This window comes from Nelumbo lutea, chromosome 3, assembly GCF_056320005.1.
Source record: "Nelumbo lutea isolate HS-2025 chromosome 3, American lotus-T2T, whole genome shotgun sequence".
Lineage (NCBI taxonomy): Eukaryota > Viridiplantae > Streptophyta > Magnoliopsida > Proteales > Nelumbonaceae > Nelumbo > Nelumbo lutea.
In genome coordinates, this window is record NC_142686.1 from 4,278,510 (window position 1) to 4,290,894 (window position 12,385).

Sequence of the window (12,385 nt, forward strand, 5' to 3'; positions counted from 1 at the left end):
AGGCTTGATTAAGAGAGTTGAGATGACACGCCTTAATTGTTGAGATATTGTATCAGGTCTTGTTCACTTTTTGGTAAATTATTTATCTGGATAAATGCAATTATCTCAATAAGTTTTTTTTAAGAAATACTTTTTTAGGTAAGTGTATTTATTCATGTTCTTTTTATTTTCCAAATAAAGAAAAAAATAATCATTTTAGCCATAAAAATTTATTATTAAAATGAACATTTTTGTCCCATTCAAGTATTGGCAACTTTCCCTTTAGACGGGAAAGTTATGTATCCACGTAGGAGATATGTATCACTTACCAATGAAAACAAACTTTCTCCTCTCCCCACATTTAGTCATTGAAAATCAAAATCCCATTGACCAAGTTTTCCCCTTTCAAAATCCTAAAAAAGAAGAGAAGTAAGAATAAATATGCATGGAGAAGTATCCCGTACAGGAACAAGGAATTAATAAACCGCAATGTCCCTATAGGCCACAGATAACCTAATAATAGTCAATCGTGGTGCTTAATTTAGTAGGAGCATGTTTTACTACTAAAGCTTGAGCAACATATTCATGCTTCAGCTGAGTTTCATACTTCGAATTGATCATAATACGTACCCTTAGGGATGCTCCCTATAGGTGCTTATACACGCCTGACAGGATTCTCCACAAGCAAAAGCTCTACGGGAATCCAGTCCGCTCACGTGGATTTCACATGTCCCAGTTGCATATTTGGAATATCTTTCGTAGTTGTAAATTATTATTATTGAAAAATGTTCCCAATATATAGCGGAATGTATTTGTAAAATCTGCATGAAGAAAGCTGTGTGAGGACCAAATCTCAATTCTAGAAAAATATGTGGTATGATTCAATTAGTACAAAAAAAGTTGTTTTTCACAAAAATTTGGATCAATTTTCACTAAATCATTCTATCATGTGTTCATTTTCTTCCAAAATCGTTTTTTTCTTCAAAACCGTTGATTTTGGTCAACAAACCACTGAACTGGCCGGTTAATTATTCGAACCGTTTTCTAATTTTTTCTAATTTTTTTTGACAGAACAGGTCAACCATTCGAATCGAACGGTCGGACCATTCAAACTGATAACTGGACCCCTGACCGGTTTGATCACCGGTTCATTTTTGAAAAACCATGGTTTAATTCTTAAACGAGGGGGCGTTGATAACAGCTGAATTCTGCTTTGTCGTTTTAGTGAATACGTTTTTAGCGATGTTGTGGACCTTGTGGCTAGGGATGCGACCAAGTCAATCCTAACGGAATTTCCATTTGACTAAAACACTTGTAGGCTCAAGTTTGAATTTGAGTTCAATTCAAATTTTATTTTCTGCTTCGAGTTCAATTCAATTAAATATTTAATGAAATTGATTTTGGCTGAAATATATATATATATATATTCAAATTCACGTTCGAATAATTAATCAAGCATACTTAAAGATTCAAACCTAATTAGAATCGTACTCAAATTGAACCTAATCGAATTATAACTTAAACTATTTGATTAGAGCTCGATTAAATTGTTAAACCTTAATTATGGTCTTATTAATGACGGAAAATATGAGGTTATGGCCTTATTAATGGCGGGAAATAGGAGGCTCATCACCCTATTTGATAATGATATGGATATACACGTCTGACGTGCCACATACGAGAGGTTGCGAGAGATGTATCAAAGGTTTCTAAGAAGTAGGTGTGTTGGAGGGGTGCATGGGGAACATCGCTATCCTTTCTTACTTCTTACATTCAGAAGCCTAAGCCTCATATAGATGTTTGTAGTACGGAGTTGTACAGGATAAGGTTATCCAACCTTTAAAAGTTAAAATCCAAAATAGAAATAATATTGGTAAGAAGAGAAGGATGAACGAAGGTGTCTATTCTTTTCTGTATCCGCAGGGTAATAAGGCCATGCCTCTTGGGTTGGGCGTGGGCCCAAGCCCAACCAATTGTTATCAGTTGCGGGGGAGGATTTGAATTTTTCAACTCGCTTTATAGTGCCTTATAAGTCATAAACCACAGATCTTGAACAACCTGTCGGCAAGCGGGTCCCATATATCCATCCGTAAGACGATGGATCCTACCCCTAGTGTTTTGTTCCAGATGTGTGGTGGTGGATGCACTTGTACACAGCATGGTAAAAGCTAAATGTCTTCTTCACTACCTCTCCACTTCGAGTGACAAAACAAAACAGTAAAACTAGGGAAAATTTCCGATTATTACAGAGTATTTTATTACCAAACTTTAAAATATGACAATTGAGTGTCGGAACTCTTAAAATGTGGTGATTTAGTACTTATTGTTATCAATATGTTAAATAGCATTTGAAAAAGATATAAATGTCTTTTAAATATCATTTAATTTTTTTTATCAAGTATTCAAACCTTGATAAAAAATCAACAATCCCATATTCTTATCTCTTTTATTAAAAAAAGTTGATATAATTTCAATTTTCTTAAAAAAAAATATTTAGAACTGTTCATTTTTATCAATATTTGAATAAATAGATAATTAATAAAAAATAAATAAATAACATTCGAAAGATATTTATATCTTTTTCAAATGTAACTTAACAGCTGATTAAGTGCTAATTAACGATCGGCACTAAATTGACACATTTTAAAATTCGTACTAAATTATCGCAATTTAAAATTAAGAGACTAAAATGACCAAAGTATAAGCTAGTAATCCGGATTTTTCCCTAAAAATTATTACGGCTGGGGTGCGCAGGATAAGCCAATGAACTATGAAAGAAAGCAAATGGGCCTTGAAAAGTATTTTTGATATAGGGCTTGAGAACACATCGATGAGAATCTGCGGCCTTATCGTAAGGCTCTCTCTTCCTCTGCGTTTATCACCTTCTCTATCTCTCCCTCTCTCCCCTTCGCTCCTTTATTCCACCTTTATTATTATTATTATTATTTTTAATATTGTACATGCACATCTTCAACCCTTGAAACTGCCCTTTTGAAATTCAAACTCCAATCTCTGATATCTCACCGGAATCAAACACCCATTTGAGCCAAATTTGCTTGGATCAAAGACCCCATTTGAGAAACAAAAGAAAATGGAGAACAACAATCAGCAAGCGCAGTCCTCATCGTACCCACCTCAACCCCCATTTCACCATCTCCTACAACAACAGCAGCAGCAGCTCCAGATGTTCTGGACTTATCAACGGCAGGAGATCGAACAGGTCAACGATTTCAAGAACCACCAGCTCCCCCTGGCCCGCATCAAGAAGATCATGAAGGCCGACGAGGACGTCCGCATGATCTCTGCCGAGGCCCCCATCCTCTTCGCTAAGGCTTGTGAGCTCTTCATTCTTGAACTCACAATCCGCTCTTGGCTTCACGCCGAGGAGAACAAGCGGCGAACCCTTCAGAAGAACGATATAGCCGCGGCCATCACGCGTACCGATATTTTCGATTTCTTGGTCGATATTGTTCCCAGAGATGAGATCAAGGACGAAGCCGGGTTGGGGCTCGTCGGGGGTGCCACTAGTGGGGTCCCCTACTATTACCCTCCAATGGGTCAGGCTGCCCCGGGTGTTATGATCGGACGCCCGGCGGTGCCGGGGATCGACTACGTTCAGCCACCGTCACAGGCTTGGCAGTCGGTTTGGCAGACGGAGGATGCTTCGTACGGTAGTGCAGGTGGCAGCACACAGGCTAATTTGGATGGACAGGGGTATGTAGCTAATCCTTCTCATTCCTAGTAGGCGAGTTGCAAAAAAGTTCGGAACATGAATTGCCGTGGCTTTAGTTTTGACATTTCTGGGAAATGTGGAGATTTTAACTTTTAAGTTTTGTTGGTTTTGCCCGAAAAGCGTTGAGGTTGTATCGTTAGGCTTATTTTAGTAAATCTGATGATTGCAATGCAGTTTCCAATAGTGCTGTTGAGTTGCATTTCTTTTGTAATTGATGGTGAGTCATGATGCATGCATAGTGCTTTGTTTTTGTTTGCATTTGAGGTGCGCTACATGCATCCAACATTTGAATACATTCTGAAGACCAGCTTCTTTCTGATTATGCGTTTGTAAGAGTTTAGTTGAATCACTACCTTTAGGAGTTACAAGACTGATAACGTGATAGTGTAGCTGGAGATGCATAAATAGTGCTTTGTTTTTGTTTGCATTGGGGTGCGCTAGATGCATCTAACGTTTGAATACATTCTGAAGATCAGCTTCTTTCTGATTATGTGTTTGTTAGAGTTTAGTTGAGAATCACTACGTTTAGGAGTGGTTATTTAATCTGGTTCTATTGGGAATGGAAATTCAACGTGAGATGAGTTTTTGTATTAGGGAAGTGAGGTCTTTGGCATCCCCCATGTATATCTTGTTTATACAGATATGAAGGTCATCTAACTTGCTAGAGGACTTAATAGGGAAGATTTGTATTAAAATCATGCCCTGGCCCCTGGGAGTGTAGGCTTAAGCATTTATTGGCACGATGTTTGTTGGGGTAGCTCTCTGGTCTCATCTTACCTGTTTAATTTACATTGAATCATATCTCTTGCACGTTAATAAAATTGCGTGGTTGGGTACTGATAGAAAACTGTGATGCTAAGTCGCTGAAATGAGGTCTTAGGTACAAATCATTGGATCCCAACTTAGAGGCAAGTTGTTAGAAAATTTCCATCAAACGGTGAAGAACAAAAATCACTTGATAAGTTGACATAGAGAGGTCAGAAGTCGATGCTTTTGCTTCAAATGAAAGCTAGCCAAGGGTATGGAGCAGAAAGCTGAATGTTTTGGTGACTTTGTCACTAATTAACTATTCTGTAGATTGTATAGTCCTGAAAGAATATTGAGTTGCATCATCTCTCTTATCTGAAATTTGTTGGGGTTTGAATGACCAGTAAGTACTCTGAGCTGAGGTGGAGTATCAGGCATTGATGAAGATCTGGTAAATGTTTTGGTGACTTCGTCACTAATTAACTATTCTGTAGATTGTATAGTCCTGAAAGAATATTGAGTTGCATCATCTCTCTTATCCGAAATTTGTTGGGATTAGAATGACCAGTAAGTACTCTGAGCTGAGGTGGAGTATCAGGCATTGATGAAGATCTGGTAATATTATCAGGCATTGCATAAGCATCTGCCAATATGAAGTTGGTATTGGTGAAGCAACAGTTTACAGTAGCAAGTCAGCTACATTGAATTTAAGTCCAAATATTGTTTTACGAAAAAACTTTCTCCAGTCATGTTTAACCAGCTAAATATATTGAATGCTAGTATGAACATTGATACAGTCCAATATGCCAGATGGGGCGCATCAGGCTTTGCAACACCACAATTTTTTTTTTTTTTAGTTTTTTTTCCAAACCTATTCAGGGGGGTCAGTATGAGGACTGTCTACCCCCTGAAATAGGGAAAACCCTGAAACAGCAAGGATTTCACGTATTGGTAACCCGCTGATACATTGCGAAATTTTGATAAATCCATTATGTCTATTAGATGTATTCTCAACTAAAGCAAGGAAAAAGAGAGTCTGCCTAAATCTTTGGAGTGTTGGTATCTGATGCATGTCCAACACAGATTTTGCCCATGAGGAAAGCCTGTACAACACATCTTTTTAGTTTGCTGTCTCAGATCCTTGGACACAGTAACTGATTCAAAACTCCTTTGTCTGTATCAATGAAACGCTACTTCTAACCGATTTGCTGTGTCTAACAAGCATGTACTCATATTCATTGATGTTGAACAAGGTCACTCCAAATTTTAGAATAAGATTCTTGCATTTGGAATATTCTCTTTGCATTAAATGTATGCACCTTAGAAGTTTGGTTTGAATTTAAGGAGTATTCTCTTGGGAATCCTAGGCAGCACTTGGAATTGTTTAATCCAGTTAATAGCTTCTTATTAAGCATCTTCATAATATTGTGGAAAAGGGAGAAGGTATGCCTTTTAAATTGATAATATTTGTGAATAGAATTCCATTCATTAAAGATCAAAGGATGCTTATGTGATTCCTAAATTGTATTAAGATAGTTTCAATGCTTCAAAACATTTAAGACAGTCTTAATGGTCATATAATAGTATTTAAATCAATATAGATGGATATTTTACAAATTTCATTGATGTACTGATTACTGGGGTTAGAAGCTGTTTCAATCTCCTTATAACTTAATAGAGAAATAGCTTATTTCCACTGATGTCTATAAGAGCTTTTCCCAAACCAAATACTCACTTGTTAAGCTTAATCAGCCAAGGGATCACATTTGTAGTATTTTATTAAACTATTATGTTTTTTTTTTTTTATTCTGGAAACTTCTAGAGGAGAACTACTTTCAGTGCTCTAAGGTCTAAAGTTGGATCTGATTTGATTATTGAAGGGGCATGCCGGGCTTTGATTGGATGGCTGTTAGCTCATTTAGCTGGGTGCCCAGATCAGATAATGACGTTGATGACTCTCTTGCTGGGGAAGGGGTTGAGAGAGAACCTTGTTTTGAGGGATCCTAGCCCTGGGGACCAGCAACAGCACTACATGGCACTTTGAAATGTGGTTAGTCAGATTTTTAGCTGTGTATTTTTGGTTTCCTTCACTTTATGTGAATGGAATAGGTCTTTTATCAATGAACTCTCTTTGATTGTTGGTTAATGATTTTAAAAAAAATTGACTATAAGGCTTTTTTAAATGCAACCACACTCTTGGAAGCACCAATCAAGAATCAAATTCATTGGTAGGGATGCAACTTGGGATGGGTTGGGTGGGGTTGGGAATGTGTTAAATTTCAATAAGGCTGGACCCTAACCCAAGCCAGATGTAGTTGAAATTCTTCAAAGTGGGCAGTCTGACTTGCAGCCCTATTCATTGGTAGATGGCTGATGGCTTATTAGCTAATCTCTCAATGAGAAGCAATCTGGCTCTTGACTTTTATTGTAAATTTAATAGATGCTCTCCTTAGAGACTTTAAGAAAAGCCTTTGATCAGTATTAGAAAATCGGTTTGTATTCTTGTTCTCAGGTCTCACTGTCCACCTTTTTTTCCCCTATATATTCCTAAGTTTAAAATGGTTATGTATTTGTAGTGTCTACCGTCTGGATTCCATGTCTAATGGAAAAGAGGCATGCATAAATGTGGTTTGCATTTGTGCATATCAGGTGCTATCCAGTTTGTGGCCAAAAAGTCAAATTTGGGGAGGAGCAAAATTCTTTGATGGGGTTGCTGTAAGAAACTAAATTCCAAACAGATGGAGTGTAAAGGATTAAGACTTAAGATAAAACTGAAGTTCAGTGGTTGAAGCTATGGCAACCCTGGTCAACGAGGTAAGAAATGTAATAGGTACAATATTACTAAGTTATTCAGGCCCAGTATGGGGAATAAAATTCTTTGAGATTTTATTGTAGAAGGTGACTGCCAAGTGGTGATCTCTTGTACATCCCATCTACTTCAGGCACTTCGACTCTTGTATGCATGATTACCTTTATATACATGAAAAGAGAGGCAAAGGCATTAGCTAATAACATGAACTGCTTGTTCTAGTGGGCCCCCAAGTTGACCAATAGCCTTTCTGATTCTCTGGCTAGAGGAGTAAAAGATCTGATTTGGTTTGGAGAATGGCAGGTCCAGGAAGGAATATATAAAACAGTGGAAATAAACTTTGGGGGTCAGCCATGAGCTGTCCTTTATGCTGGTTCATTTTATTGATCAATAACTGCAGAGATATTATTAATTCAAAAGGTAAAGGTAGATACAGATAGTACAAGTTACAACACAAAGTCAATGAGAGACAAAAACTCGTCTCTCCCCTACAAAATTCCTGTCTTACAGCTGTCTCCAGAAAGGAGTTTCCCTCTCCACCCCTTGGCTAATCCATCTGCTATGGAATTAGCACAGTGCTTTACCCACTGAATCTTTCACTTCCCTGTCATTTGTTATCCATTTAAACTTCTTTTTTTAGACTGCTGTATATCCACATCCATAGATCATCACATTGTAGCCTCATCACCAGTTAAGAGTCTCCCTCTACGACTAATTCAACAATCTTGCTCTCTGTACTCCTTCCATCAAAGCCAACACTTTATGCTGGGTCTCTGCTTTAGAAGTCAGAAGAAGAGTTTTTGTCTTGAAATAGTAAATTCTTAAGTTATGTTACTGATTAAAATAAATGAATTAATGATTAAATGTGGCTTGCGTTTAGACTTTAGAGGATGATAGCATTCATACTTAACAGATATCAGCTACCACATTCTTATAGATTGTAGTTGGCAGATACACGAATGGATGTGGAAAATCTATAGCAAATGATTTTTTTAGGGAGAATGACCAATCTGCCCGGATCAGAATTTTATAGCCCCATAATATCAGCTACCACATTCTTATAGATTGTAGTTGGCAGATACACGAATGGATGTGGAAAATCTATAGCAAATGATTTTTTTAGGGAGAATGACCAATCTGCCCGGATCAGAATTTTATAGCCCCATAGTACAGGGGGAATGCACCCTTACCGTGAATTGATACCGTGAATTGATGGCATCAATTCACGGGCAGGATGTGGTTTATAGGGGGGAGAGGGCTGCTAGTGGGGGGGGGGGGGCTGGAATTCAGAATTCTGCATCGGGTGTATCCGTATTTCTCCATTTTTTTTATCGATAACTGATAAATTCATTAAAGCAAAAAGATAGATACAATAAAGTACAGAGAGATAAAATACTCTCTCCAAACGGATGGCAAATTACAACAATGCCCAAAATAAACTCTCTTCCCACCCCTTGTTTTGCAAGTGTATCCACGAAGGAATTAGCAGTCCTATTTACCCATATTAGACTTATTACCATATCCCTGGTCTCACATACACCAATAGGAGCTGAATAAAAAGCTATAACTTTACCTTATTTCTAAAAACACTTCCTATCCCAGATGGACCCGGGTTACCTTCACTACTTTCATCAAAATTCAGCATGGTGAAACCAGCAGCTGGTGGGGATATCCACCCATACAACCTTTTTTCATTAGCAAATTTCCATATCTTGTTCTCCTTTAGCAGCCAGCCTATAACAAATTTAGAATCTCCATCAACTCCTTCGCTCTTAAACAGGACTTGCTCACTTCAATTTTTTTTTTTTTTATATGTTATGGTTCTAATGCAATAAATAAAGAGAAATTATGTTTAATAATGTCACCTCAATGCATGTAGATCCAGTACTTTTCATCATTCATTTTATATAGTCCTCTTGAAGATCATCTGCATGGTATATCTAATTGTCCTGCATATATGTCATGTAGGGTGAAGAGCTTCTTCCTATGTCTATTGGAGGTCTTACTGCCTAGACTTGGACATGTCAAGTCTCTCATGTTTAATTGGTTATTATTATTGTTTTGCAAGAAATTGATGTGTAAGGACCGTAGAGTGACTTGGTGTCTACTAGTAAAGCCTAATTCTCCGTTGCAATTTAAACCATTTGAATCTTCTTACCATGACATTGACATTAGGATAAGAAAAGGAAAGTGGATTTTTTTATCCTAAAAAGTGCCTTGCTCGATTGCTTCTCTATTCAATAAAAATGAATTGTGGATCCCCTTACCCCTGGGAGAGTGGAGTTGAAATAGTGATTAGTGCATTGCTGGTCAAATAAATCAGTTGAATTGTTTTTTATTGTATCAATTACATTAGTTAATAATCGTGTAAGGATGTGTGAGAAGATGGGTTCAAAGTCAAAGTCTGAGAGTAGGCACCTTGTGGGAAGAATTTTGGAGGTTAGGTTTGTATCTATTACTCCCCTCTCAAAACCCTGGATAGCTAGGACCAATATCGAGTAGTTGCCCCATAACATATTAAATCCCTCGTTAGGTATTTTAATTTCATCATGCTGCGTAGCTGCTCTTTTTCTTATGCCTCTCTGAGGTTTATAACTTTATATGAAAACAAATGTGGATTAAGCCAATAGTTTGTGGTGTCAAATTTGTCAACATGCAGGTAGAATGCCTCTCTCATAAACATTGGCAATCAGCTGAGCAGAGCGTGGATATCATTGGTTGGATGAAGCAACATTTCTCTGATATAACCACCTCACGAGGTGTTGAGCATTTTCTAATGTGTGATCTCTGTAAGACCTTTAAAAAGATATTTAACCTATAATGTTGTGTACTCGGAAAGTTGCTTTGGTATTCATGGTGTGTTAAAGACAAATTTACATGCTTTTGACGCTCAGACAGACGTCGTCGTAGCGGTTGTTTGGCATCATTGCTGTTTCTTGGATGAACGGCGTCAGAATGGAAAAAAACGGTGTTTTAGGAAATGGGCATTTGTTTGGAACCATTTTTTCATAAAAAATGGTGTTCTAAGTCACGTTTCGGAAATCGGGAAGCTATGGCTTGGAACAATGCCAAATTTAGCATTTCCTGGAGCTGCAGCCTGTTGCTGAAAATGTTTTTTAGAGCAATGGTACCAAACAGAAAAAGTTGTTATTGCTCCAAGAAACATCTTATTTGTCAAAAATAAAGGCATCATTTTCTGAGAAAGCAGTGCTTCTAACCATGGTTTTAAAATCGGATTGGATTGGATCGGACGGTTGGACTGGAAAAATCGGGAATCAGTTAGATGACCAGTTCTGTTTTTCCAAAAATTGGATTTCCCCCCAAAACCGTTGATTTTGGTCAACGAACTGCTGAACTGGATGGTTAACCGTTTAAACGTATTTAACTGTTTTTATTACTTTTTTGATTTTTTTTTTAAATTTTTTTGTGAAAACGATCCGAGCATTCTGTTTGAATAATTGGACGACCTGATAACTAGACCCCTAACTGGTTCGATCACCGGGTTGGTTTTTAAAACCATGCTTCCAGACTATTGTCACCATTCACCACCACAACCGGAGCCAATTGAATGATAAAGATCATCTAGAGTCATATTGGATACGTAGGATGAGTGATTAACAGCTTGATTGTACTGTCTGAGGAGCAGCAATGCTTCGCTTGTCGACCTGTATTTACATCATCTATTAGGTCTGAAGATCACTAGACAATAAACTTTTACTTTAGTAATATCATTATTCATTGGGAAATGTGAATCTACTGTATATGACATGATGATCTTAGTGTGGATAAATGGCGGCAGCATGCAAAACAAGTTGAGGGGCTGGTTGGTGCATAATAAAAATATCTGAGGGTACTGAACTATATAAATTGGCCTTGTTTGTTTTCAAGAGTCAAAACCCAATACGGCCACATAACCGGTGACATATTGGGACAGTGTTGGCAACGTTTTATTGGTAGGGAGATGTAAATTTAAAGGAATGTTGATAATCGTTTGGCGTTAATAATGCACTTTTGGCCTTGAGCTTGGGTGATTGCATTACGGTACATATATAGGCTTTTATTAATTACTAGAAATTAAGTATGTGCTGTATGATTTTTTTTTTCATATTAACTATTTAAATTTTAGATATATTATAGTTGGGATAGAAATTAAAAATTAATAAAAGTAATAATATGGTTAAATATAAATATAAATATTTATATTAAATATGCACCTACAGAAATTTTAAATTACACTATCAATTATTATTATTATTATTATTATTATTATTATTATTATAATATTAGAAATGTTTTAAAATGTCTTTGACAAAACTCTATACTTTTTTATCTTTTGTGTTCTATCTTTTTTTTAAATATTTATTATTCAATTATGACATCATGACTTTCTTTGAAAAATTGGACCATTGACCTACCATTTAAATAAGAAAATAATTTTGCTTTCGGATCAATTTTAAATTATATATTTCATCTACACTATACACATAATTTTTACTTATCACACTTAATTTTTGTTTAACATAATTAATATATAATTTTTTATATATTCTTTTGATTACTTGTACTTTTTTATTATTTTTTAAATATTTTTTATTTAACTATTATATCATCGATTAATCTATTTTACCCAAACCACTAACCCATGACCCAAAAAGAAAAGTAGTTTGATTTCTAGGTTGACATTAAATTTTGTATTATGTTTCCATTATTGATAAAACCATATCTTATGTATAGTATTTATTTTTGTTCAATGTAATGAATGCATAATATTATATATATGTATCTAATATTTTATTTTTTATAAATATATAACATTATATCTTATGTATAATATTTATTTTTGTGTTTCTTTGTATTTTATATTTTTTAAAATTTTTATTATTTGACTATGACATCGTTTCATTTTTATATTGATTTTAATTTTGGCATTCCATTTTCATCATTTACAAATATACTTCTTGCATTTTATACTTATTTTTAGTCAGTATAATGAATATACAATATTAATGACATGCCCAATTCTTTTTTTTTTAATTTTATTATTTAATTATGGCATTATTTATTAACGGATTTGACCCCAAATGGTTGAACTGATTATCTACCACCGAGAGGGAAGA

General features: G+C 35.9%; 1 protein-coding gene across 4 annotated transcripts; it reads left to right on the forward strand.

Moving 5' to 3' along the window:
* The first annotated feature begins 2,675 nt into the window (after positions 1 to 2,675).
* On the forward strand, positions 2,676 to 10,106 carry LOC148862467 (nuclear transcription factor Y subunit C-1-like). 4 transcript variants are annotated; one of them, XM_088975220.1, is made up of 3 exons: positions 2,676 to 3,693; positions 6,340 to 6,509; positions 9,928 to 10,106. In XM_088975220.1, the coding sequence occupies exons 1-2, from the start codon at positions 3,071 to 3,073 to the stop codon at positions 6,464 to 6,466; spliced, it is 750 nt and encodes a 249-aa protein (XP_088831346.1). In that variant the 5' UTR covers positions 2,676 to 3,070; the 3' UTR covers positions 6,467 to 6,509; positions 9,928 to 10,106. The 4 variants fall into 4 exon arrangements, with proteins under 4 accessions (XP_088831346.1, XP_088831347.1, XP_088831348.1 ...); XM_088975221.1 differs by lacking the exon at positions 9,928 to 10,106 and adding an exon at positions 9,237 to 9,428; XM_088975222.1 differs by lacking the exon at positions 9,928 to 10,106 and adding an exon at positions 7,109 to 7,273.
* The last annotated feature ends 2,279 nt before the right edge of the window (positions 10,107 to 12,385 follow it).

Coding starts and splice junctions, on each gene's coding strand:
- LOC148862467 (XM_088975220.1), top strand. CDS start 3,071: ATGGAGAACAACAATCAGCAAGCGCAGTCCTCATCGTACCCACCTCAA. Junction 3,694..6,339: donor GCTAATTTGGATGGACAGGG/GTATGTAGCTAA, acceptor TGATTATTGAAG/GGGCATGCCGGGCTTTGATT.